At 45.9% G+C, this 27776-nt stretch overlaps 2 protein-coding genes across 5 annotated transcripts in view; one reads left to right on the forward strand and one right to left on the reverse strand.

Moving 5' to 3' along the window:
• The first annotated feature begins 733 nt into the window (after nucleotides 1–733).
• LOC146276546 (endoplasmic reticulum-Golgi intermediate compartment protein 2-like) lies at nucleotides 734–5174 on the forward strand. Of its 2 annotated transcripts, none has more exons than XM_084701621.1 (14): nucleotides 734–869; nucleotides 1240–1387; nucleotides 1499–1607; nucleotides 1730–1776; nucleotides 1868–1935; nucleotides 2073–2113; nucleotides 2227–2328; nucleotides 2448–2543; nucleotides 2669–2724; nucleotides 2942–3040; nucleotides 3516–3613; nucleotides 3932–4094; nucleotides 4290–4369; nucleotides 4479–5174. In XM_084701621.1, the coding sequence occupies exons 2-14, from the start codon at nucleotides 1282–1284 to the stop codon at nucleotides 4554–4556; spliced, it is 1143 nt and encodes a 380-aa protein (XP_084557747.1). In that variant the 5' UTR covers nucleotides 734–869; nucleotides 1240–1281; the 3' UTR covers nucleotides 4557–5174. The 2 variants fall into 2 exon arrangements, with proteins under 2 accessions (XP_084557747.1, XP_084557748.1); XM_084701622.1 differs by having other exon boundaries at nucleotides 766–972.
• Nucleotides 5175–5508: 334 nt separating this feature from the next.
• LOC146276547 (fatty acyl-CoA reductase 1) overlaps nucleotides 5509–27776 on the reverse strand; it is a 35381-nt gene continuing 13113 nt past the window's right edge. For 2 of the 3 annotated variants that reach the window (XM_084701618.1, XM_084701619.1), the window contains 11 exons: nucleotides 15753–15928; nucleotides 12747–12926; nucleotides 12238–12415; nucleotides 10682–10726; nucleotides 10369–10487; nucleotides 10071–10138; nucleotides 8633–8804; nucleotides 8187–8316; nucleotides 7903–8030; nucleotides 7077–7410; nucleotides 5509–5867 (listed from right to left, as the gene is read on the reverse strand). In XM_084701618.1, the coding sequence (XP_084557744.1) occupies nucleotides 7248–7410; nucleotides 7903–8030; nucleotides 8187–8316; nucleotides 8633–8804; nucleotides 10071–10138; nucleotides 10369–10487; nucleotides 10682–10726; nucleotides 12238–12415; nucleotides 12747–12926; nucleotides 15753–15928 (1359 nt within the window). In that variant the 3' untranslated portion in view covers nucleotides 5509–5867; nucleotides 7077–7247. The remainder of the gene's footprint in view (nucleotides 5868–7076; nucleotides 7411–7902; nucleotides 8031–8186; nucleotides 8317–8632; nucleotides 8805–10070; nucleotides 10139–10368; nucleotides 10488–10681; nucleotides 10727–12237; nucleotides 12416–12746; nucleotides 12927–15752; nucleotides 15929–27776) is intronic. The other variant, XM_084701620.1, reaches the window with a different exon arrangement.

The raw sequence follows: 27776 nt of genomic DNA on the forward strand, positions 1-27776 counted from the left end.
CTTTGTTGATGTTGTTTGTCTTAATATTTCAACATCTAGTGAACCCCTTCTCACTTTTAGGTCGCATTGTTGCGAAGTCTACGGCTGAAGACACAAGAGACTTTCACAAACCTAAATAATCCCCTCTTTTTGTCTCTAAGGGCATGTCTGACGTGCCTTGCGTGCCTGTGTGGCGAATAGCAATGGGACTTGCGACCCACAATGATCTGTGAGTTGACATCGCCCATCCCCCCAAACGCCCATCTGTGCTGCTTTGCAGACACATCGGCCTAATGCATTCAGGATATGAAGGTCTGACTAACTGAACATACTACAGATCATTCAGTTGTTTTCCATACATGAAAAATATTTTTAAAAATCGAATCTATACAATAAATATCAGAGCATTGAATCCGATATTGCAATGTTGGCAAGGGTTGCAACTAAATGACTTCTACCATGATCATTAGTTGTGTAGCTCGCAAACCACTCATTGGGCCTAATATAAGGTTGTATTGCCAAGCTCTATACCCGCCTCGGTATTGCTTGGCATCTTCCCCACGGGTTTAAGACAGACAGATCGACACCATAACACAGTGTAACCAATGCTTTGTGAACTGAAATCCACAGAGGATAAACCTATTTTCATTGATTCCACGTTTTCATGGATTTAGAGCTCCACCTGGTGGATACAAGGGAACACTTCACTCCCTGCGATCTTGTCAAAAACTGGCGCAGGCGCAGTGAAGATAATACTGTCAAAAATAAGGAAGAATCTTATTGTCATGTTAAAGCGTGTTCATATTCTGTTCTTGTGGTTTTGTTTAATGAACCCTTATAGGTTTAATGAGTAAGACCTAGGTAATAGATTTCTAAACGTATTAACGCAGGTAGGAACAGTGCGAAAGACAGTGAATGACTGAATGTGATGATGATAGGTGCTTGGGAATGGATGGTGATTTGGAAATTAAATGTGATGGACCGCCTCAACTGGTCAGTTTCAATAGAATTTAATTGTATTCCTGCATTAGGCTACTGTCATTTGCTGTTGAAATGTAGCGATGATCGTTGTCTTGACAGTTCTAGGAATTGCTTCCTCCAGTCGATATGCATGCATTGTATACAGTGACCATGGTTGGGAGTAGTTTTGGGGTCGGGATAATAGTCAAACGTAAATTTACAGAAACAAATGAGAGTGCCAATGTCACCACATTGGATAGCCAACACTTGTGATTGTAACTGATGATGCATGTGTTTCAGTTTACCCATGAGCAAGGGAGGAGGTAAACAGTCCGCGCGAGGATGAGGCGTTTGTCGAAAAAGAAGGCTCTGAGCCTGGTGAAGGAGTTGGATGCTTTTCCAAAGATCCCGGAAAGCTATGTAGAGACAACTGCTACCGGGGGAACAGGTGCATATTACAGTCGTTACTTTGTTATTATCACAGAATTGTATGCTACTGCATCGAGTAGCATTGAATTTTCCATTACCCTGAATGACTGTTGATTATTGTCCTCTGCAGTGTCTTTGATAGCATTCACTGCCATGGCACTGCTTGCCTTCTTTGAGTTTTTTGTCTACCGAGAAACCTGGATGAAGTATGACTATGAAGTTGATAAGGATTTTTCCAGGTATGTCTAAAGGTTAACGTAGCCTATTTATTGCGGTAGGCTATAGTGTCTGTCTAGACTTCAAAGTCAGGCCGCGTTTTGATATGGATTTCTACATAACACTTATCTTTTGGTATTCACAGCAAAATGAGAATAAACGTAGATATCACCGTTGCCATGAAATGTCAGCGTAAGTTTTCAACCTGCAAAAGTACAATTTTGGCATACATCTCTGAAGTAGTATGTATACATTTAAGATACATGTATTATGCTGCTTTCAGATGTGGGTGCAGACATTCTGGATCTGGCAGAAACCATGATCACATCTAATGGTCTTCGCTATGAGCCCGTAAGTGGATCAAGCCTATAGAAACGTCCTCTTCAAATATATTACTCTGATAGTATGATCTGCATACTTGTGTTTAACAGCACCCTACATATTCAACTTTAAAACCCATAGTATCTATGCATTTTTTATAATTTTAGGTTATTTTTGAGCTGTCTCCACAACAGCGACTGTGGCACAGGTACAAACTTTCCTCAGACCGCTTTCACAGTAATATGCTTTTACCTGTGCAGGTAGCTTCTGAACTCTAGAATCTTTTTTGTTGTCAGTGTCTGACTTGCTTCTGGTCCTCAGGACTCTGCTGCTGGTCCAGAACAGCCAGAGAGAGAAGCATGCCCTTCAGGAGGTCCTGTACAAGAGTGTCCTGAAGGGATCCCCCACTGCCCTGCCTCCCCGGTCAGTCTGGGTGTTATGTTGCCTCAACAATACCCTTCTGCATGGTGAGATTACAATGTAATTCAAGCAAGTGTGTTGTAATAACAAGGAGTGTGTATTGTGTGTATGTGTGTGCTTAGGGAACACAACCCCACAGAGCCTCTTAGTGCTTGTAGGATCCATGGGCACGTTTATGTCAACAAAGTAGCAGGGAACTTCCATGTCACAGTGGGAAAGTAAGTCTGACCCAACAGTGGGTAAATAGTCTAGTTACAGCCATGTTTATACAATGTTGTAAATTACTACTCTGTGCTGTTGCTTTTGGTGACTACTCATAGTCCTTATTTGCTGTCTTTGTCAGGCCTATCCATCATCCTCGTGGACACGCACACATAGCTGCCTTTGTCAGCCATGATAGTAAGTTATCATACCACTCACTTGTCATCCACTACAAAGCCATCAAAACTTTCTGTCAAATAAATAGTAATGCGGTTATGCACAGACTTACATTTTTGCCTTTTTGATGCAAAACACTTACAAGGTTAATTAAGGTTAATGTCAGAATTTATAGGGTCTCAGTAAAATAAAGGCTTTCAGTGTTCATCACTAGTTGTCTTTCCCCATTGCCATGCAGCATACAATTTCTCCCATCGGATAGACCATCTGTCTTTTGGCGAGGAGATCCCAGGCATCATCAATCCTCTGGACGGCACAGAGAAAATCACAGATAACAGTAAGTTACTGCTCCTCCATGAAACCAGTAAAAATGATGGAGTGTGTCTTTATGTGTCCTTTTAGACTGTACCAGTGCAATGTTGTTAGCTTTGGAGGGACTCTATTTGCTGTTATAGTTTGCTGTAAATATATTTCCATCATCTCTGACTGCATATCCTTCCACAATAAGGATGAAACTATTTGCTATTTTGTACCCATTTGAATTGGATTAGTGCAGGTATAGCTTTATTATAGCAGACATGAAAGTCTTTTAGATTATCCTTGGGAAATAATCCTACACTTCAACTGCATATATTTTGGAGCAAAGCCTTCGTTTTAATTTAGATATGCCTAAAATAAACATATTTGACTGTACAAATTTAGTTTATTTTGAAATTCTACAGTTCATGCGGATTAAATGCTTTGCATAGTATATCCTTCTTTTGTTGTGTTGGTGCATTGTGTATTTAAGATTGACATTGTTGTGATTCCAGATAACCATATGTTCCAGTACTTTATCACAGTAGTTCCCACCAAGCTCCACACATCCAAGGTGTCTGCAGACACACACCAGTTCTCTGTGACTGAGCGGGTAAGTCCTCCTGTGTTCCCTGTTACTTTTCAAGTGTTTAGATAAAGTGTAGATTAAAAAGGTTATGGTTTGTGAGAAAAAAAAGCCTGAAAAGGAAGTCAATTCAAATGACCACCACAATCCAAGCTCGATCGATGTGGCTACCACTGCGATGTCATGACGTTTCATCAGCATGGTCTTTGAATCCTACAGGGGAATTGCCTTGAACTCCCCCTGCTGGGTGCACAGTGTCAGTGCATCTTTTGCATCAGGACCAGTATCACAGGCAGACAGTAAAGAGCACATGTGTGTGTAAAACAGAAGCTCTGTTGTCCTCAGGAGAGGGTGATAAACCATGCGGCGGGCAGCCACGGAGTGTCTGGTATCTTCGTCAAGTACGACACCAGTTCTCTGATGGTGACGGTCAGCGAGCAGCACATGCCACTCGGGCAGTTTCTGGTACGGCTGTGTGGCATCATCGGGGGCATATTCTCCACCACAGGTAACTCTTGGTCTACCCTTTACTTTCTATACTAGTATAAATGATCAAAAATATGTTGATAATTCAGACTTGATTCATGTAATATAGTATAAGATGGGTCTCACACGATGATGTTCCCATGCTCATTTTTGTGACATAACGGTAAATACAATAACATTTTTTTAGCCTAAATCCTTTCTACGTATCTTCCTTCAGGAATGCTCCATGGACTGGTTGGTTTCTGCTTTGATGTGATCGGCTGTCGCTTCAAACTGGGTTTATACAGACCCAGGGAGGTACCTTGAAAAAAAACTCGATCTGGCAGTGACTTGAGAATCTTTGAGTGAATCCCTGTCTTCTAGGTGTTGATAATGTTACAGTACACTGTGTTGTATTTGTTTCTAGGCTCCATACCTAGGCAGCCAGATGAATAACAATGCACCTCTACTAGCAGACAACACTGCAAGCGAGAAGCCAGCCTGAGCTGGGACCTGGGCCTCCTGCCCCCTGCTCTGGGGACATACAGGAAGTGACAAAGCACAAGAATGTTCAACTGACAGACTTTCATATAGTTTCTGTAGACCCTATTGTCTATGTTTTGATGTATTTTGCAATTAAAGGACAGCTGTGATTTTTTTGTTTTTTTTGACCAATTAAGATGAAAATGAAAATTGTTTCTTGAAATGAATATCTTGGGGCTGTAAACGTCAGGTATTATTATTTGTTCCAAGTCTTTGAGCATTTTAATTACAGTGCACTGATATGGAAACAAGCTGTCTACAATGTTACACTTTCATCTTTGCATTTTGACTGCCTAGGTATTTTTCAGTATTTGTTTTGGGTTTGTAGTTAGGGTTGAGAATGAGTAGGGAATGAGTTTATTTCCAGTTTATTACTAAAGTGATGTTGTTCATATACACTATACACCAGTCCACAGGTAAGGTGTTTTTTTTAAAACTTTTATTCAGCCACAGTTTTAAAGAGATTCTACAGCTGCACATCAATTGATTGCTGTGATTGCTGACCTAAAAATAAAACTATAAAAATAAGCATGAGGATGATAGTTGACTGCTGTTGAAGTTGTCTAGCCTACATTGTGGCCCCAAGATGTCCTTTAATAACATTGTCAATGTGGAGTATTTAATGTCTTCTTTTGTCAAAAAGGTTTGTAGGCCACAACTGTACTCTACACCACCATGTACCCCAGGTTGTAATTTATTCCGATTTTTGAATTATGATTAAGACAATATGGTGTACAAAGAGGAACCCTCTCTTGGTATGTTCTTTGAAAGTCTTGCTTTCAGAAATTGAACAGTTTGATGCAGTTACATATTATTACTGCTGGTAATAGTATGTAACTAGTATGTAAAACAAGACAAACTATTGCACATAAAAGAACAGGATAATGGAGCATAATGTATAGCACACTAGTATGTTTGTTCTCTTAGATTTTATTTAAGTTTTGCCAAGCAGACTTAAATGAAGTGTTTTCAGAGCCAGAGCCAGAGACAAAGGGTGACTGGACATTCTGCAAATGGTATTAGAAAAACATTTATGAGACACAAATCATAGCGCAGGTGTGGCTGTAAGGAAGTGTCAGTCCACCTCTGGTTTCACCTGCTTTTAGAATGCATCCAAAAGCATGTACACCACTTTTTTTGTCAACAGGACACACACATAAGAACAAACTTCACTAACAAGCTGGATGTTATGTTGATCCCTTTCTGATGCTACTTCACAGTTAAGATCCATAGCATGATAATTGGGTTGGATGGGTTGGGTCATGGTCCCTTCCTGAAATCAGGAAAGAACAGTCACCATGTTTGCACCCAAAAACTAGCTTAGCATACAAAAATGTAGTATTTCATTTCTGAAGATGGGTTTTGGGTTATCTTTCTCAATTTGTTTTCACTTCAAGATATCAATTAGTCTGCCAGGAGTCAATACATCAAATGTACAAAGACTGTGCATACATTTCTTCATCTGTTTATATGAATACTGGTCTGCTGTCACGCTAATACTTGTGGTAGATTTTTTGGGAAGCTCTGTTGTAGAACAGACAAGCTCCTAATGGAATGACACACTTTCTCTTTTTGGTAGGCACAATATATAAGAATAATATATAACTTCAAATATTTACAGTAAATATGCACAAAACTGTGTTTTATGCGGTATTATTTATAATCCCTCACCAGCTTACATAAGACTAGCCTTTGTTTGATGCAATAATTAAAAAATATGAAAAAGTAGTAACCCTAGCCTCAGTAGAAACTTCTGTACAAACAGGCAAAAGGTGAATGAGCATCAAAACAAACAAGGAGTCCAAAACTGTATGTTAAATAAAATACTGATATATCAGTAGTAATAGTACTTCATTACAACCATCAACTGTTAGACATGTATTAACTCTAACCTGGCCAGGTCTTTGTAGTGTTACAGTTGCTGTCGACTGTACATTTAGATTTAGGGCCGACAACTAACTGTTGATATCTAAAATATTGAAATGGTATAGCCTACAGCCTATTAGTGTGTGTGTCTTAAATAGGCAACACATACAAGGCAAATTAATACTTGCCCAAAATCACCCATCTTTAGAAAAGAGAGACCATGGATATTTTAAGATTTCATACCATTAATGATTCATGTACAGAAAGTGCCCAATTGTGAAGCACTGATTAATTTCAAGTATGCAAAAATAAGAATAAAAACAGAAAAAGTTATCACAATTTCCAAGGCAATATATCATGATTTGAGAGGACAGGCAGTGTGACAAAAAAACATGAAGAAAGCAGAAGAAAAGAAGAAAAGTACAGGATATTGTGATGGATCTTTAGTTGCATATATAATCAGTTGCTTTAAAAAAAAAAAATGTAGGTATAAAAATAATAAATTTGATGTGGAGACACTTTGCTTTGTATGAACTACAGGGGTTTGGGTGAAAAAACAGTGCAGATTCTGATTTGTTGTTGTTGAAATGAATACATTTCATGGCTAATAATATACCTCTTTCCCTCCTAATACTTCAAACTCCATTAACTCCTCTTCTGTCCCCCTTGTTTTACCACCTACACTAAGAAGGTCATCTTGGTTGGACGGGGGGGGGGGGCGTGTGCATCAGAGGGGGGCAGAGAGGGGTCGAAAGGTGCTGTCTCGTTGGCTGTTGCTGCCGGTCAGTTAGTTGGTGAGAGTACTAGAGGCTCGGAAGTAGGAGAGGAACTTGAAACAGAGGCTGACGACAAAGTACCAGATGTTGCGGGCCATCTGTGAGCGGGCGATGAACACCCTCCAGAAAAAGACTACCGCCAGGGTGTTGAAAGTGTAGCGGATATTCCTTAACCTTGGAGAGAGAGAGAGAGAGAGAGAGAGAGAGAGAGAGAGAGAGAGAGAGAGAGAGAGAGAGAGAGAGAGAGAGAGAGAGAGAGAGAGAGAGAGAGAGAGAGAGAGAGAGAGAGAGAGAGAGAGAGAGAGAGAGAGAGAGAGAGAGAGAGAGAGAGAGAGAGAGAGAGAGAGAGAGAGAGAGAGAGAGAGAGAGAGAGAGAGAGAGAGAGAGAGAGAGAGAGAGAGAGAGAGAGAGAGAGAGAGGGAGGGAGGGAGGGAGGAGGAGAGGAGAGGAGAGGAGAGGAGGAGAGGTGTCAGGGGCAAGGGGCAGTCAGAGATGTATAGGGAGAGAGTAATAGTGAGAGAAGTTGACATACATGACAAATATTGAAGGCTTGATCATCACATGATCACCATCCTACATAACAAAAAAGGCTAATTTCCCTTTCTCTAATCCTTCATGTAAGTATATCTGTTGAAGTGCTTTGGTACATGTTTGTAATTGACTTACTTTCTCAGGTGCTGTCTGGCAGCAGGGATATCTGACATTTCTTCATTCAGAACGTACTTTTTAGTGCCGATACAGTAGTTCTCAATGTACTCTGGCCAGTTCAGCTGGCGGACGTCAAAGTTGAACGTCTGTAGGTGGTAGTAAGGAAATTCACAGAAGGAGGTGTATATGCTGAAACGGCATGGTGATAATACGCACCATCTACAAATCCATCTAAAACATTGTGAGGGAAGCTCTGGATGAGTTCACAGCTCGTAGCCCTAACGGTGAGTAGCAGGGCCTACCTTCCTGTCCTCCGGGCTGAGTTGACTCATCAACATGTTCATATTGTCGGAGTTCCACTCCCAGTCCTGACTACTGAAGTACTCCAGCAGTCCGATGGCCTTGTGGAGCCTGTTGAATATGCGCATCATTCTGGCCAGGGAGGGAAGCAGACACGGAGGGGGTTATATAGTGTAGAACATTTCAAGTGCTCATTTAGCAGATGCTTTCATCCAAAATGACAGAGGGGAGGATTTAAACCTGTGACATTTTGACCGGGAATGAAATGCTCCACCACTGAGCTATTACCCACATGCCCCAATTCAGAACATTTTTAAGACACTGAAGTCATTGAGCTAAATGTTGTCTTAAATTCCAGAACCATGCCTGTGCTCTGACAGAGGTAACTAGTGGGAGTTCCTATGGGGTGGTTCTCCTGCCAATGCGTCCTGAGTGTTTAAGGTCTCACTGTGGCTTCTGTCCAGACAGACGCAGGTAGAAGTCGTAGATGAGGGCAGGGAACTTGTGGCTAACCAGGATCCAGTACTGGTTGATCAGGTAGTTGGAGGTGATGTTGGCGTTGGGCCTCCGGAAGGCCTGCTCCAGAGGGTTCCTCTTGAAGGTGGACATCACATGGTGCTCTTGGGAGGAGCACAGAACAATATTAGGATGAATGCAAGTGAAGCACTGATCCTATCTTCTGATTTAAAGTTATACATATCAGTCAATAACACAGTTTTATTTTATTCCTGCACTGACATAGTGATGGAGCAAAAGCAATTTCAGGGCTATCTCAGATCTCCAGCTATTTCAGGGTTAATAAAGGACAGAGATCACAGAGATGTAGAACATCTCCGGTTTCCTTGAGCTTTTTGAACCTTATAGAATTACAAACATGAAGACATTCAGACCAGTACACATCACTGTAGACCCTCCTCCAATGGTCTGGGATCTGTGTGACCTCATGCCTTACATCACACCCGACCCCGCCCTCCGCATTTCCATGGTAACAATGCGGCTAGCGGCTCCATTGATCAGATCCGGGGTGACAGACCAGATGTGGCTTGGCTGGCTCACAGGCTATGCTAACAGCACCACCGCTAATCGCTAATGAAAAGCCTCCACACCCCAGTTGCCATGGATATAGCACAGTGGACCACTACTAAACCAAACTGCTGCTGCACCACCCACAAAGCTTTGCTAGGGGAGTGGCACCACGTCAGATGCTGGCTACATCTGCTACACCACACCAGCGATCTGTATAGGTAACCCTATGATTACATTTAACCCAACCCTGTGAATATTTGTGTCCACCATTACCCCTCTTGGCCCCATTATTAGCTTGATTCCTAGCCCTCTATGTGGGCCAGTGAGATTAGCAAGCACTGTGTCTGTTTCATAACAGTCAGTGAGAGTGATGAGGCCTAATCCCGAAACCAGCCATCTGGTGACAATTTTCAGGGTGAAAGGATCAGATTTGCAATCTGATAGACCGGGGAGTTTAATCTGAGGCTGCCCGACGCCTGTGGCCATCTAATCTACAATCTCCTCACTGACCGCTGAAGTAAACATGACTGTACAATAGCTAACAATGATTGTTGGAGCGCTGATATTAATCCATATTCATGACTCATGTATGACCCTGAAGACCAGTTACACAACATTCTTCAGCATATGATGAATATGATGATACATGCAATACGATAACAGATATAGCCATATGCAAACAATGCACCAGTGAAAAACATTTCAGTCTCCCACTCTCTGCTAAGACAAAACCATACCACCGGCTGTTTATTAATGGTGACGTCATGATGTCATAGAAACATTCTGGCTGAAATGTCTTGCAGGGGGTTCTATGTGTCTTGCTCATCCCTGCCACCAGATGGCAGACAAAGAAAACCTACCGATCTCTCCCCAGTGGAAAGGGTTGATGCCTCCTGTTGTGCAGTTGTACACCAGGGCTGACTTGGGTCTAGGGGGTAGGGAGAGAAGAGGTCACTGCATGGCTGTGATAAGAATTCCTCCTGCAAATATTTCCACACCACAACCACACCACTTACTCTACTATATAACCCCATGTATGGGAGGCATTATGGAAGATTTCCAGAGTGTAAAGAAGTCACACAGGGGGAGGGGCTGCTTGTTAGTTTATTTGATTTTGTGTGTGGGTTCAATCCTAGTCCACCTTCAGGGAGTGTTAACCTGTGCACTGCCGTGTACCAGCCAGCGGCCAGGGTCAGGTTGACGACCACATCCACAGGGATGAGGTCTGCCACGGCGTCGTTGTTGGCTCTCATGGTGCGCAGGATTCCCTTCCCAGCCTGCAGGACAGGACGATACAGGCTTACAACCAGCAGAAGAACTTTCACTGTGGGGATGCTTTTCTTGAATTCGACCTTTAAGAGGTTTAAGTTATGTTATTTTATTTTTTTCAGATTGGTCATGGTGGGATTAGATACCACTCCCAGAACAGGCAGGTGGATACTCGTATATGGATGATCGAGTAAAATCATACCGCAATGAAGACTCCACTTGGTCCGTTGAAATTGTCGATCCAGCCCTGGGTGAGAAGAGAGAGGAGCGTGTTTGAGTGATGGGAGGAGTGGGAGCTCCTCATGCGCTTCCTCGAGCCCTGCCCTGACACAAGGGACAAGGGCATGGAGCTCCAGCGCTCAGAGCAGCAGCGGTGAGGCTGTCGAGAGTGTGCTGAGGCAGCATGGACATGGAGGCCGGGTGGGTAGGAACACCGGCTTAACATCAATTACGTGCCATTCAAAAATGGCATTACAAAATAAATAGGAGTGCTGTGCTGGTGTGTGGGTATGTGGCTCAGGTTAATGCAGGGGGCCAGATTGCTCTGGTCTTAACAGGCATGCATGTGGTAGACAGAGCTTTCGTTCTGCAGTCAACTGCCAATCAGATTGCTTTCTCAACGAGAAAGAGGGAGCCAATAAATCTGTGAAACCTGATAGGGGATTTGTTAATGATCTTTTAGCACTTAGTGGGATACTGAAGTACTGGGGATTGGAGTAGCATAAATCTCAGACACACACACACACACAAATAGGGTTGCAGTGTCCCCGTTAGACCAGGCCAGTCAGAGCCAAGGTCCCCTCACACAACTCCTGGCTCAGGGGCGACAGGTGTACAAACACAAGCCTATATAAATGAGAAAGGAAGGGGTTGTCTATTATGTTCATCTATGACTTACATCTTTCCTTTAAGGCTTCCAGGCACCAAAAGATATTTGGCAGGAGAGAAAGATAATAATCACCACTTATACTAAGTGAAGACTTAAATGCTTAACTGGATAGAATTTAATGCTGAGATGTTGGAAAATCGGTAAAGGTTAATCTTAGTATGGAGAGCCCCATCAGCACTGCACCTGCTGGTCTTCTTCACTAGCATTCAGCTGAACTTTCCAAAATTCTTTATTGACCTTCTGTGGGGACACTCAGGGACTATTGAGTTTCAGGAATACCTCCCTCCATCTCAGATGTTAAGGTCAGTCTAGATTAGCCTCTGAGAAGCAGGCTGTCTGGACAGATGAACAAACATATTTTATACCCCAAATACTAATCCTGACCCGGGTCTTGTGAAGCCTTCATCCCTGAGCCGCTTAGGATCCAGAACACAGGCGGGGTATTGACTAGTGTTACAGCGACCAATAGCTTGTTTCTATCTGTTTCCAATAACAACAGAATATGATGGATGTGAACAGGCAGTCTGAACACTAGCCCTAGGGCTTTGACTGAAATGTGACACTGTTTTAATAATGATAGCGTCATACATCAACAGGCTGGAACATCATGACAACTTTACACATGACAGTGTCCCATTTTATGGCTGTCCAAAGGTTATGGTCAAAGTCTGTAAGAGAGAGACATTTGTAGAGACATTGAATTGTCAAGAGGAGAACATTCTGGGCAGTTTGGCAGAATCACCGCATTCAGTCCTGAACGTGCTCAAACCTCCACACAGCATAAGATGAACAAACAGCGACAGTCGACATTCTGACCCACAACCCCCCGCTTATGCTGCTCCTCTGCCCAGGTAAGAGGTAACACTCACAGGGAAAGGCTCCTGCCAGCTGGCCCCCACTATGGAGGGCCTGATAATGCCAATGTTGAGCTTGTCACTCTCCTGCTGGACCACACACTCGGCCAGGGCCTTGGTGTAGGTGTAGGTGTTGGGACGGTCCCCTATGAGGCGAGGGGTGATATCACGCACGATACTGTCATCCATCCACCTGCAGACACAGCACAAGAGGACTCGGATGTTACTGGACCACAGACAGGCAGACAGACAGACACACAGACAGACAGACAGGCAGACAGACAGGCAGACAGACAGGGAGATGTACTGTACACATCAGCTCAGGTCCTCCCTATCTGCACGGTGTGAACAGAGCTGTCTGACAACCCTCCTTGGCCTCCAAAATCCTCTCCAGCAACACTGCTTGGTTCCAAAAAATCAACTTCTTAACTCGGAAATCAAATCTCGGTTCGGTCCCTGAATGGATGAGAGTAGAGGGAGCCCACATGGATCCCTGCCTCAAGTAGAAATGAGGCTGTACTCACTCCAGGGAGTCAATGAGCTTCTTCGGCTCGACAGGCGGGGGGTAGATGACCTCGTCGATGTGCCTGCGGTTGCAGTTTGCATAGGCGGTGGAGATGTGGATGAAGGCCTCCAGGTGCTGCATCTGCTTGGCCAGAGACAGGAGCTTCTGAGTGGCGATCACATTCAGCTGCAGGGCGTGCCTGGCAGAGGGGAGGAAGACACAATAGAGCTCCATGGGAATGCGTGTGGGGCCTGTGGGGTTTGTGTGTGAGCTTATATGTGTGTGTGTGTGTCTGTGAGAGAGACAGAGAGAGAGAGAGAGAGAGAGATAGAGAGAGAGAGAGAGAGAGAGAGAGAGAGAGACAAGGTGTGTTCAAATGTTTGCCTTTTCAACAAGGAGCATTTGCATTTTCTGGTTTATTTTCTCACACAGGAAGCATAATGAGATACATCAGACCCAAACCAGTTATAGACAGAATGAGATGGAGAGAGGAGAAATAAAGAGAGAGGAAGAGAGGGAGAGAGGGAGAGAGAGGGTGAGAGAGATAAAGAGAGAGGAATTTAATGAATGAAATGATGACGTATAATTACAGATAGTGAAAGAAAGGATGATAATAACTAGCAACTTCTGACAGACACACTGGCATCATCAGTGTCACCACTTAAACTATTTCATGCTTAAGTGATTTGCTCCAATTTCACAATAAGCACGCAAGCCATGCAAGCCTTTGCTTTGTCTACCGACAAAAACAAATCTCCAAATAGCATACCACATCCGTCCATGACACACCTAGAAGGAGGATTGTGACAACCATAGTGACGTAAGCAGAGAATGTTGCCTAGGAATGAAACCAGACTGCCATGGGGGACAGACAGTGCTGCTTAGACAGAGGCACTCTGTGTGTGTGTGTGTGTGTGTGTGTGTGATAGAGAGAGAGAGAGAGAGAGAGAGAGAGAGAGAGAGAGAGAGAGAGAGAGAGAGAGAGAGAGAGAGAGAGAGAGAGAGAGAGAGAGAGAGAGAGAGAATGTGTGTGACGGTTGATGGGTCCAAAGGCATAAATCAGTTTTGGTTTGGCGGCATCATGTGGCCCTATAGAGACAGCTTTGGGGAGGCTTGCGTTCGTGACAGTCGGTGTCGCCGTGAGGAGACGGTTCCGGTCTGATGGGCCAGCTAACTCTGGAGAAACACCACTGTGACTGTAGTACCTTCTTACCCCTTCTAGCTGTTTCTTTTCCGGGCTGTTCCAAGCCTGTGACTCATACCCACACTGACGCTGTAGTGTCTTTATTTGGGTGACAGACGACTGCTAGCAGTTAGCGTGAAAAACACTACCACGGCTATCAGTACTTTGGCGCTAGCCTTGCAGTTCTTGATAGTGATAGAGGGTTGCAGGACCGGTCTGAGGTGTGGCTGCAGATATCTGAAGTATTCTGCTCTCTGTCCCACAGCTTCAGCGAGAACATTGTCATCTGATTTATGCCCCTGCCCTCCCTAACAAGGTTGTTGCCTGGAACACTGAGAGTTATGAGTCTGAAGCAAGACTGGAGGGAGGGAGAGAAGAAAAGAGCATGACAGAAGAAGAAAGAGACAGAGAGACAGAGAGACAGAGAGAGAGAGAGAGAGAGAGAGAGAGAGAGAGAGAGAGAGAAAATAGCGATAAAGGGATGAAACCTGAAAAAGCGATACAACGAGAATATTCTGCTTGTCGGGTTGGGAACCATTCAGATTACAGGGAGGAAGGCAAACTGAGCTGTTAGTCCAGCCTAGACATCCATCTGCAGCCCTTTCCTGCTCCCAGAGGGCCATCACACTCTCTCCATCTCTATCCCTCTCTCCGTCTCACTCCCTCTCTCCGTCTCTCTCTCTCTCTCCGTCTCCCAGAGGCACAGACACCTGACCGCAGACAGAGCTGTCACCGCCTAATCCCACAGAAGCCCTTTACCCCGGGAGAGAAATCAGACAAGTCACTCTCTCGCTTCAGCAAACTGCAAGCTGAGGGATGTACACTACCTCAGTCTTAACTGAGACAGCCTAAACATAGTTCCTCTCTTTTTCCACCTATCGGTGTCTCCTTCTCATCTGTCGACGTGTCTCTGTTCCATAGGTCACGACACCATGCCACTACGCCAGCGCCGCTGTCACATTCTACTTTGCGTAATCTGCTGCATGACATCGCAATAATACGATTTGAAATCTATATCTGGATGGCGTCACATTCTTTTCATTGGTGTAACAGAAATGATCCAAACCCATTCCGGCGTGTATCAGCATGTGCCCCACATAGCTGAGCAACACCACAGTCACAGTCATGGCCTACCAGCCCAGGAATGCACCCGCCAGAAAATGCCATTACATATGCCGCTTCAACATATCGACAGACTGCTGTCCTCGGAAATATTCAGTCGCAGCAGCAAGGCCTAGGGCGACAGGCCTAGGTGACACTGATACACACTGCCTCACTTTGATGACATGTACTAAAACGTCTCGTGCGACAATACAAAGAGTTTCGACGATACTCGGTAAGTTAAGAACTCATTTGGGAAAACGTTCATCACTTTTATTCTGTGTTACAGTTTTGGTGTCTGTATCCTTTATTCATCATGGGTTCATTGTTAAAGCCCTTTGTGTTTAGTCATCCTTTTCCAGAAGCAGAATTGTTTTACAAATATAAAGCAAATCTATCGTGAAGTCAGTTTGTTCTCAACATCATCCTTCCATTTATGCTACATCAGAACACAAACATCCTGTAGAAGACTCTGCACAGTGGCCCTTCCTGCTATATGACACAATGAGCAAATAGTACCCGGTCTTTCTGAGTATACACCATCAAGCGTAGACCAGACAAAGGCCATGGCATCACTGCTTTTATGCAGACTAGAGACCCCAGTCTCTACGGTGGGGGGGCTGGAATGTGCCAGAGGACACCTGTGGTGTCTAAACTCATTGTTTGTGAATGTTAGTGTCGATGTGTGTGTTTGAGAATGGGTGTGTGTGTGTGTTTACGTGTGTGTGTGTGGGTTCTCACTTGAGAGGCTCGTCGAAGCGGATGGTGGCGGCGCAGTGGAAGACGACGTTGATGCAGGCAGTGAGCTTCTCCACATCCTCCGGACTGATGGCCAGGCCAGGCTGCGTCAGCTCACTGCTGATGGGAACTATCTTCTGGTGGAAGTCTGGGTTGTCCTCCCGTACACGGTCAAACAGCTGAAGGAGACATCACACACACACGTGTGCACACACACACACACACACACGCACACAAACATGTGCACATAAACCCACAAGCACACACACGCGCACACACACACACACACACACACACCCATACACACACACACACATAGAGTCAAAGGGCTACAAGGATCACATTTTTACACACACGTACTAACACACAAAAACATATGCACATACAAACTATAAATAAGCTCATAAGCCACTGATTTGTTCAGCTATTGATCCACAATTCTTTTGTCACATAGGCAGCAAGTCAGTCAATGTTGTGCGTAGACATGCTTTGTGCAGTAGCCACCCCTGATGTCAGTTTAATTGATGTCCACAAGTGTTAAGTCAGGTCCTATGCAAACTCATTCCATTGTAAAACAGTAACAGCAGCCAAATAAACACATTGGAGATAAGGTCATATTGTGTGACGTAGGAATTTAGGAAGCCAGTAGGTGTGAATATTTGCATGTTCCCTGCACCTCACCCAGGTTGACTGGATCACTGACTGGCTGTCTGACTGACTGTCTGACTGACTGCCTGGATGGTTTACTGGCTGACTGGTTGGCTGGCTGGCAGAATGGCTGGCTGACTGCAGTTTCAGTAGCCATATGCGTCAATGTGAGGAAGCATGCTGCTGCAGATTGGGTCACAGAGTTCAAATTGAACATGTGTCCCTCATTGGCAGGATGAGTCAGAGCAGGGCAGAGTGGGAGAGCAGCTCATTAGGAATGGGCCGAACCCTGGGAAGGTAACACTTCATTACCAAGGAACGAAAAAACACATCCGTTAAAACCCTGCTGAGACTTGCAGAGAGCATGGCCTCCAACTGTTATCTTTAAAAATTGAGCAACACCAGAGCAACCAACCAGAAGAGCTCCTCCCCTCCCCTCCAAAGCGGTAATATTCCACCTGTTCGCACAGTGGTTAGATATTCACTATGAGGAGTGCAGGCTGCATCCCAGGGGGATTTAGTGCACCCTGTCTGGATTTAGGCTCTCAGACGTCCTCTAGAAGTACTCTACAGCCCTGAGCGCTGCAAGCACACATAATGCATGGCCTGATAATTACAGATCCTTTACCATAGCCCCCTGAGTGTATCAAGGCTGGGGACTGTCCAGAAAGGGTACACCGTTAATGTAAATATAGGATGTGTTGTAGCCATTTATATCTGATTTGATCTGATGGCTGCATGCATGTTAACATTTAAATATGAACTGAAATGTGTACACAGACATTGTTGAGATCACTCGTGATGGATACCACAACAAAAAAGAGGGGGTGTGGTAAATGGGATGGGTATGAGGCTGACACGCATTTGCATGCTCTGTGAGTTATGAAATGTGTGTGTGTGTGTGTGTTTGGGCTGTCCTGGTAAGCAGAGCACTCACAGTGAGTGAAGAGGTGGAAACATGTTGAGTAACGCCTCTAACAGCTGTTCACTTGCGAGTTCCCTTCATCCCCCTTTCCCTCATCTCTCTTCCCATCTCTTCTATGGCTCCATGCTGATGGCTGTTCACCACACATGATGACAAACCCTGAGGTCATGAGCCCAAAACAAGCCACAGTGGTCATCTTGTGTTGCTAACAGATTTACTGCTGGTTCATAACTCAGTCTTGGCCTACTGTACCCTATTTAAAGAACAACAATGCTGTGTAGGGGTAGTACTTGCTCCAAGACACTCACAAGGTAATATTGTGCATGTGTGTCTCCCAACATTTGAAATGCTTTAAATACTTCTTCAGCCATTCTACTCTAACTAGAATGCAAAGGTGCTGGTATAATTGAAATTACAGTATATCTAATATTTTAGCCTAGTTTTGGCGTGTTTGTGTGTTATGTAATTACATAATTACATATTATGTACTGCAGTCATGATGTAACCCAGACCTGCAAATCACACTCGGACTCCCTAACATCCCTAACATCTGGCAATGATGTTTGTGTTCGTTTCTCAACCTCATCCCTGCAGCACACTTCACTCTATTCATGCATTCTTAAATATCCCAAAATGTTTCTACCATGCAGTGTCCACGTCAGCTCGTTTTTTAATGACAGAACACGAGACTAAATCTGGTGACAGAGGCCAACATCCCTTTTAAAGTGTGTAAGGAAGCAACAAAAACCCAACATGGCGCGGGTCTTGGCAGTAGCTCCTTAACCACTCAGACGGGGTCAGAAGGAGCCAGCCCTCTGGAGGATGCAGGCTCTGTTCAGACACACAGAACACCAGTACGTACACAACTACTGTCATCTCAACAGCTGGCATCTGCCTGGCAGTTCGAGGCTTGATCTCCGTTCAATCGGGTTGCAATTAATTCAACTCACTCCTCAGTGTAAATATCCAGAGTGGGCTGTACTTACACTGTGGAGTGAGTTGAGTCAATTCAACTCTATTGTACGGCGGACAAGCGATCGGACGGATCGCAAAGCGAACGGGCTAAAGCGAGGTTTCTGAGAGGTGGCTGTTGGGTGCCTGAATCAATAGAACCCCTATTTTGAATGGCGGTGGGGGGGGGAACGTGGACTGACAAGCAAGGAGATGACACCTGGGACATGTGGCATGGTGCTGTATAGGTCTGCTCACCTGGGACATGTGGCATGGTGCTGTATAGGTCTGCTCACCTGGGACATGTGGCATGGTGCTGTATAGGTCTGCTCACCTGGGACATGTGGCATGGTGCTGTATAGGTCTGCTCACCTGGGACATGTGGCATGGTGCTGTATAGGTCTGCTCACCTGGGACATGTGGCATGGTGCTGTATAGGTCTGCTCACCTGGGACATGTGGCATGGTGCTGTATAGGTCTGCTCACCTGGGACATGTGGCATGGTGCTGTATAGGTCTGCTCACCTGGGACATGTGGCATGGTGCTGTATAGGTCTGCTCACCTGGGACATGTGGCATGGTGCTGTATAGGTCTGCTCACCTGGGACATGTGGCATGGTGCTGTATAGGTCTGCTCACCTGGGACATGTGGCATGGTGCTGTATAGGTCTGCTCACCTGGGACATGTGGCATGGTGCTGTATAGGTCTGCTCACCTGGGACATGTGGCATGGTGCTGTATAGGTCTGCTCACCTGGGACATGTGGCATGGTGCTGTATAGGTCTGCTCACCTGGGACATGTGGCATGGTGCTCTATAGGTCTGCTTAGAGTGGGATATGTGGCATGGCGCTCTGTAGGTCTGCTTAGAGTGGGATATGTGGCATGGCGCTCTGTAGGTCTGCTTAGAGTGGCATGATGAGAGGGAGGAGGCTCTCTCACACAGGGTGAGACTAGTGAAGAACATTAGAAGCTACATCCACAGAGAACTAGACATAAGTGACTTTCAGACCACAACCGTGGACTGTATTTGCACAATGTATCACAACCTGCATAGAAACTAAACATTTCACAACCTGAATAGGTACTATGTGAATCATGACAACCTTGCTGGACAGTAATTACACCCAATCTTAAAGGACTACAACCTCAACGCCAAGAACCCCGTGACTCTTGCCGAATGGCAAACAAGCCGAGGGAGCGAGGAACACAGTCTCAGAGAGAAACAGGGAAGGGACAAGAGAGAGAGAGAGTTCACTGGGGTCAGCAGGGTGAGTGAGGACGGACACTGTGGGCTTCTGTGAGGCTTTTGTTCAGTGACAAGGAGAGAAGGGCATTGTGGGATCTTGGTGTTCTTTTGTTAGCGGCTCTCTGGACAGGCGGCCCTTCCGTGCCAGGCCCACACTAAGCTAACCCTCGACCCCCCTGCCGCCCGCTGGGGTGAAGAAAAGAAGTGTGTGTGTACACAAGTACCCCCTTCCCCCCCCCCCGAAAAAAAACAAAAAAACAACCAAAAGATAAGCGGCAAAAATTGACCAGCCACTCACAGTGCAGCTGGGGCTCAACTGGGTTCATCGAGCCACTGACCACAGTCCCCATATTATATTCTGTACATATCAGACACAGAGCCAAGATCTCTGCCAGAGAAGAAAGCATTTTATTCACTCAGTGGGATATTTTATAGGTTTCCCATTGAGTGCAGCACTGGGCTGCACCCGATGGGAAACCCATAACATATCACTTTTGATGACTGCCTGTTGTAAGTCCTCAGTTGTGGTTTCGCAGCTTGTGAGCAGTTGACAGTTGTCTTCTTTTTCCCTCTTCCCGTGTGCCAGCCTGTGTGAAGGAGCCAGGAGGTTGTAAATCTCATGCTTCAAGCCATTTCTGGGGACTTTCACAGAAACTAATGGCAGTTTTCTTTCTGCTGGCAAACTCAAGCAGCCATTTAAACCGCACTTCTTTTACAAACTGCTCTTTAAAAGTGGGCACTCTTTCACAGTCCTTTAGATACAAGGCCACCCCCTCCAGCAAAAGGGTGTCAGAGAGAGAAAAAGGATTCAAAGAGACAGAGGAGAAATACAGTCGGAGGGAGGGAACGAAAAGGAGGATGAATGGTTTGCTCTGCCACAGTTGTCGTGCCTAAGGAGCATGGTACAGTGCTCTGCAGCATCTTTTGATCTGCTCGGAGATTATGCCCAGTGAAGCAGAGAGAGCCCTCATTGGAGACTGGGACTGACAACTTCACAAGCGGGAATTAACATGATCACATAGGAGAATGGAGAGAGGAGAGTGGACCATGCCTTTCCTACTTAGAAGCACACTTTACTGGCCATTCAGAGTCACGCATGTACAGCATTGCCCAAGAAAGACTAACCGACAGACACAAACACCCATGCGAGCACACGTGAAGCACTGAAACAAACAAACTTTGTAAAAATCTTCATGACTCTGTATGCATGTAGACGGAACTCTAATAAAGACTGCTGCCAATTGCCAAAGCCTTAAGGAAGCTGGATTTCAAGTGCTCTGATTAAAGTAACAATAAACTAGAGTGTACCAGGTGGAGCATCTGTTTATAGCAGGCTGCTGGTTAATTGGCCCTGCTCTGTGGTAGGACTTCTCTCGGCTGAGTCAGCTATACACATCCAATCAGAGAGCAGCTGGCTGGAAACGTACAGTAGCTCTCTTCTCCCCATCCCTCGAGGTGGAAACAGCTGAATGCTGCGTGTTCAAATCTGACCCCCATTTCCAGCCTACACAGATCTAGTAGCTGCAATGAGAGAAATAAGGCCATAAGGCAGACATCATGGTCCGGATGCTTCCTGCTAACAAACAGGCTATGCATGGTTGAAACGATAGCTACCCTCGCGGCCTTACGTGTGACCTCCTCAGCGGATGAAAAGAGTGAATGTGAGAAAGGATGCCGGTGTAAAAGAACTCCACCACACATCAGCACAAACGGACAAACAGACCCTCAGAGGCGCCCTCTGCTCTCGTGGCGCTCCAGGGAAGATGTGCGGGAGGAGGACACAGAGCGGGGCTTTGGCTGACACTGTGATGCTGATCCTAGGGAGGAGGGAGAAAGAGAGGTGCCCTGCTGGGTCCATCTGGAAGAGGAGTGGGCGGACAGGTCAGCTGCAGAGACAGCTGCCGAAGGGGAAAGACTGAGAGACGCACTTCTTCTCTCGTTCGTCCCTCCTTGCTCTCCAATCCTCGTTAACCCCGCTCCAATAGGATATAAAACAGGCTGCGTGCGTCACTGAGCCCCCAAAACCTTCCCTCTGGATGCAGACATAAATCTCTCTAACTGCTAACTGCCTGTCGGCTTTGTCTGCTGTGGCTTAGAACTAAACCTGCTGTCTAACCATCCTCCATCTTACACACCTGCCCGGGGAGGCTACCCAAAAGTCACTGTGTCGATGGACCTACATGAAAAGGATCTAAACAAGAAATATAAACCTCAGCCTTCTCTCTTTCCTCGTGTGTGTTTTCATATCGTCCTGTTCCCTTGCTGAGGCTAGCTCACTGACTTGGAAATAGTTCCTGAAGGAGTCTTCTGAGACAACAGCAGCCTCTGATGGAACTCATCCAAACTCTCCTCTCCTAATTCATCGGTGCTGGTCAGGGTCTCAGAGGAGGAACCGAGGGGGGCGTGGGGGGATGGGGGGGGGGATGGGGGAGGGGGGGGGGATGGGGAGGGGGGGGGTGAAGTGGGCCAGAACACCGCTCAGAACACAGCTCATTAGCGCATTCTGAGAGATGGAAGGTTTTCAGATGCCAGCCTCTGCTGCTCTCGTCAATATGGGCCGATCAATATCAGCGTAATAATAGGGTTTACAGTGACAGCGATTATAGAATTATGGGGTCTGGCCATTTGAAATGCTGATGGCATCGTTTTCTGTTTCAGAGACAGTGACCTCATGCTGAGACAAAGGAAAATTCCATTATCCTGCTTTAGAATGACCCATACTAACAATGACTGCAGTTCCAACAGCAAGACCAGTAAGGGGCCAAATGTTCCTATAGAAGGGAACAGAGGGGCTTCCCATACAAGCCCTTATGTGTGCGTACGTGTGTGTGTGTTTGCATGTGTGTGTGTGTGTGTGTGTGTGTGTAGTTCATGTCCCCTAGCCTGGACCCTGTGGTGGTGTGTGTGTTTGCAGATGAGTGGAATACTGGGGCCGGGCTCGCAGCTCTGCCCTCGTCAGCCCAGAGATTAGAGAGGAAACCAAGCTGAAACATCCTCTCCACACGCTCCACACGCTCCACTGGGCTCAGAGACACACACTGGAAGACGGCCTCCGCAACAAACACATTTCTACAGCTCTAACCAGAAGTGCCCGAATGCATCCAGACACAAGCACACACACCAAATCTCTGTGTAAGGTCAGCACCCTCTTGCTGTGAAAACCATCCTCGTTTACTTATGGCTGAAAGGAAACACCCAAGGGAGCTCTGAGACAGTGTACGGTGACGGTGTGTCTTTCAGGCAGGCTGGACGGACAGTCCGGTCTGAGGACAGGGGCACTGGGAGACTGGAGAGTCTCGAACACGATCCCTGTTGATCTGGGTTCTCATCTGTCCTGTCACCAAACCTTAGACCCTCTACCTCCCCTGAGGTAACGAGCCAGGCCTTCTCCATCTTGGACTGGGTCAATAACACCCACACAGACCCACACTGGCCCGAGTGAAGTCATTACACATCCAAAAGGTCTGATCCTCTGGACTTCACCAGCCTCTCCAGCTTCTCCTGCAGCTCACTTGCACCGTCTCTCAAACTCAAGTTCAAGACCAGGTCTCTCCGGGGAGAGCGGGCGGTCACATTGAGGCAAGACTATGGACAAACTTGTTCTCCAGTTCAGTCATGTAGCAAGCTAATACATCAGAGACTGACACTTTGGAGCCGGCTGTGATGCAGAGCAGGATACCACCGCTGGTTCAGTATCTTGATGCTACTCATCAAGTCGCTCAACAACAAAAAGGCCAATGCCAAGCTAACTCCCACAGAAACATACAAGGTGACCGTCATGTTTGATCAGCTCAGTGACTGCTTCTCCAGCACTGTAAAACAGGCATCTGGATAGCAGAGGCATAAGGGACTGGGGCAGGAGATTGGCAGGCTCTTCATACCCTTTAGGGCCACTGGGGCCCCAGTAGGAGAGGGACTGAGCATGTGCGAGAGCGTGACTGTCAACCCTGCACACAATATGTTTGCCAGCAATGCTTAATTTGCAAATTTGTTTGACAAGCTACAGTTCATTTGCAGGCTAATACATAATACATACAAAGCCTGTCTTCTCCTCTCCTCTCTCTTCCTCTCTCCCCCTCTCTCTTGTCCTCTCTTGGGGGGGGGGATTCAAGAGTACCTGGAGTGGTTGCTATCCGCCTGCCTCGCTCCCTCTCCTCCATGCCACATGCCAATCAGCACAAGACGGAGAAAGGAAAAGGGTTGGCAACATGCAATGTTGACAGCCACCTCCAAGACCTCTCTCTGCCACGACAAGGTTCAGGTAATGTGCCTGACTATGGAATGCAAGGCATGCTGGGAGTCGGAGCGCAGTACTACATGTGAAACCGGACGGTTGTGTGATACCCTTCTGAAGAGGTTTGTATGTGAGGAGAGACTTCACTAGTACTCTGCATGAACAACAGGAACAAGTAGAAACACAATCCAAAAACCACTTAGGAAGAAATCGATAATTCCTTAATGTTTTAGCTGGGAAGATCCTGTCTTTCTTTGATGCAAACATCAAATCAATACTGCTATTCAGCCATAATAGACCAGCATTGTTCTGGCAAGTCACACACAGAGGAGTTAAATAAACAATACACATAGATTACTGTTACCTCCTTTGCTATCAAACACGCTGTGATTTCTCTATCCTCACAACAATAAACAGCTCCAATAACACAGCTATTCTGCAGTATTTGCCTGGATAAAGTCAGGTGGTCAGGTAGTCAGCTGAGCGGTTAGGAAATCGGGCTAGTAGTCTGAAGGTTGGCAGTGCCAAATGACGTTGTGTCCTTGGGAAAGGACCCTACTTGCCGGGGGGAATCTCCCTGTACTTACTGTAAGTCGCTCTGGCTAAGAGCGTCTGCTAAATGACTAAATGTAAAGTGAAGAGTTAAGTTAAGCCTCCCCTGTCCTCTCTGGTCTCTCTCTGTGTAGCAGGCCACACTTTTTTTTCTAAACTTAAAACAGTCAATGATGTTTTTCTCTGACCGTATTCCAGAGGCTTTTTTGCTATCACAAGCTTCACCATCAACGGGAAACATTCATAATTCATGCTATAACTGCAGGGCAGAACATAGCAGACACCATCACCACAGCTTCACTGAAGCACTAAAGAGTTGACAAAAGCACACTTCTACCTCCATGGAAACACTACTTTAGATGCACTGGTGGATGAAGGAAGTCTGAACTAGATTGAACTTGTGTCTTTCAATGTTGTCACCTCAGCCTGTGATGCTAACGTGTAACTTTGAAAGGCAGCACGTCTATTTTGGTGAAAAGGGCCCTAAAAATAGTAATTGTCATAGTGGGTTACTGTGAAAGTGTGCTAGATATCTGAGATGAGTTGCATAAGATAGAGATCTTAAATATAGGCCTGATGACATGAGCTTTGTGATTATTACAAGTGCCTACATGCTGCGGTTAAACCCATTTCATTTCAATTTCATAACTTACTTTTCATAGAAAGACTTTTCTACATGTTTTCTACAGACTACATGTAACCATATCAAGTAAAACATAGCTGGCTGAAATGTAGCCATGGGAACAGATGATCAGATTGACAAGAAATGGTTTGTTTATGGTACAAGTGACATGCAGTTACTACAGTACAGACTCTAAGTACAGTTAAGAAAAGGCCAAATCAATAGCCTGCCTTACCTGCCTCATCTTGCCCTACCTGCCCCTGCCTCATTTTGCCCTACCTGCCTCAGCTTGCCCTACCTGCCTCTACCTGCCCTCCCTGCCTATCCCAGTCTTGGCAGCCATGTGAGCTGTGCCCTACCTTAATGGTGAGTAAACTTCAGGCACATCACCAGAAGAATACCTGCTATGAATGATTAAAACATCACAATAAGAGCAGTGTAGAGCCTCTGTCACCGACAAGAGAGATGTGGTTGGGTTAGGTTCTGCTTTTCCTCCTGATGTGAGATACCTAGATACCTCGTATTCAGCCTCTTTCCAAGAACAGCTACAGAATCAAATTACAGTCACGTAAAGAGCCAGGCAAGAATAAATGCAAGTTAAGGCTTGAACTGAATACATTCTCTCTCTCTCTCTCTCTCTCTCTCTCTCTCTCTCTCTCTCTCTCTCTCTCTCTCTCTCTCTCTCTCTCTCTCTCTCTCTCTCTCTCTCTCTCTCTCTCTCTCTCTCTCTCTCTCTCTCTCTCTCTCTCTCTCTCTCTCTCTCTCTCTCTCTCTCTCTCTCTCTCTCTCTCTCTCTCTCTCTCTCTCTCTCTCTCTCTCTCTCTCTCTCTCTCTCTCTCTCTCTCTCTCTCTCTCTCTCTCTCTCTCTCTCTCTCACCCCCACGTCCCGCACACTTACACACATAACACACACTCAAAAAGACCAAGTCACTGTGCCCCTCCTTTACTGCTCCACCTCACAATGTACCTCTTTACTCTGAGCGAGGGAGAGAAGAAAGACAAGAAGAGGACAAAGGGAGGAAACGATGACTCTTCCTTGCTAAAGAACAACAAAGCAGCTGTTCAGTGAAGCCTTAGTTCCCCAGCCTCCCTGGCCTCCTCCCCCTCCCCTCTGACACGTCCTCTGTATGTCTGAGCATATACAGTGGGCAAAAACTGTACGTTTTCCCACTGGTGGAAAGGGAGGTGGAATTACACTGGGCCTTCCATGTTTGATCAGAGGACTGAGGTAAGAGCTGGCATGGTGGAGGATTTATCACACCCCCTATAAGCTACCACTAGTCACACTGGGGACCCCCCCCCGCACACACACACACACACGCACACACACACACACACGCACACACTTTCTTTATCAGACCGTTCTCAGCCACCTCCCACTAATCAAACTTTCGGAGAGACAATGAATGGAGCCATTGACCCATGTAAAGATCCCAGCCCACTGGCCATCACACAGTGACTAACTGATGCAGTCAGAATGTCCCTCCGTCTCTGCTGTCCCAGCATTCCTCACCTCTCCCACGTCACACACCCTCCTCCAGACACAGGCCTCAGCTCCAGACACAGCCCAATACTTTGTCAACATTCAATCAGTAATAAGGTTTGTTAAAGCGGGTCTATAGAGTCGCTGGATGAAGGTTCTACTGGTGAGAGGCTATATTTTCTATACAGAGAATTTCTACTACGCAAACCTAATCGCCTATCGTCTATCACCCAGGCATGGCTGCAGGTAGCAGTCAGTGCTGTCTACCTGGCAGTCCCTCCCCACCCAAATCGGGGAGCCCGGTCTGATAGCATCCTCTAAAAGAGCCACGAAACAAGGGAGCTCTGCCGATTGGTGGTTACCTAGCAACAGGTGTTCAGAGTGACACTCAAGAGGCAACAAGGACAAAACTAGAATCCTAAGGACACAGCTGGAAGAACAGTCTGTGTAATGGAGCCCTCGTCCGTTGAAATATCCATTCACCGGTGAGTGGAAAACTGTGAACCGCGACACTGGCATGAATACCAATTAGGGCCAGGGATGTAGCCAAAGTGCATTGTGGGAAGAATCTTTTATTGCATTGCATTATTGTTAAACAAATCAACTAGCTACGATATGAACCATTCTGTGCCTGTCCTCCTCGGCCATTTGTCTGTACGATCAATTTCCATGTTTCTGTAGACAGAAACTGACTTTAATACACACCTGCAGTTTGCCCTAGTTTAGAAGCCACGTCTGTAGAGAAAGTGGAGGCATTTGAATTCACAACCACATCAGGTAGGTTGCAGCAATCCCCCTGCCCACTTGCTCCTCTCACTAGGCCACTACAGTGTGGAAATGACAGTGCCATAACCAGCCGCCTCGTTGAGCTTAGTTGTGACAGAGAGGGGTAATTAAGTGGTGAGAGATGCTTGCAGTAATTGGAATATGGTTCTGGTAGCAGGTTCATCTTGGACCGAATGACAGAAATATAGAACTGGGCTGAGGTGAGCGAGATTGAATACTATCCAGTCACAATATTTATCTCTGTATAAAACCAAGCAGATGCCACCGCGGAGAGAGGCCAGAAGTAGTGAGGCTTGAAGTAGTGAAATGATGTGTTTTCATCCTGAGCACAAAAGTGAAAGACTGAGCTGAGAAAAACATTGAGTGTTTGTGAGAAAACCTGTGTGTGGCCTGCGCAGCAGTAAAGTGAACAGGAACACACAGCTACAGCATGGCTAGGTGAGCATGTCAATATGTTCCCAGTTCAACCTTTCAAACCTCATTAGAATGAACACAGTCACTTTTTTTTTTGTTGACTCACAGTCCGCTGCTCAGCTTGCTGATCCACATCTCTCTCCCCCCCACACCCCTCTCTCTCTCC

This window comes from Hypomesus nipponensis, chromosome 7 (genome assembly GCF_054491055.1).
Source record: "Hypomesus nipponensis isolate SF chromosome 7, ASM5449105v1, whole genome shotgun sequence".
Lineage (NCBI taxonomy): Eukaryota > Metazoa > Chordata > Actinopteri > Osmeriformes > Osmeridae > Hypomesus > Hypomesus nipponensis.

Bases quoted from the DNA above. Each gene is read 5' to 3' on its own strand.
- LOC146276546 (XM_084701621.1), top strand. From the start codon at position 1,282: ATGAGGCGTTTGTCGAAAAAGAAGGCTCTGAGCCTGGTGAAGGAGTTG. The intron at 2,114-2,226 runs GTACAAACTTTC...TCTGGTCCTCAG, and splicing joins CAACAGCGACTGTGGCACAG to GACTCTGCTGCTGGTCCAGA. The intron at 4,370-4,478 runs GTACCTTGAAAA...ATTTGTTTCTAG, and splicing joins GTTTATACAGACCCAGGGAG to GCTCCATACCTAGGCAGCCA.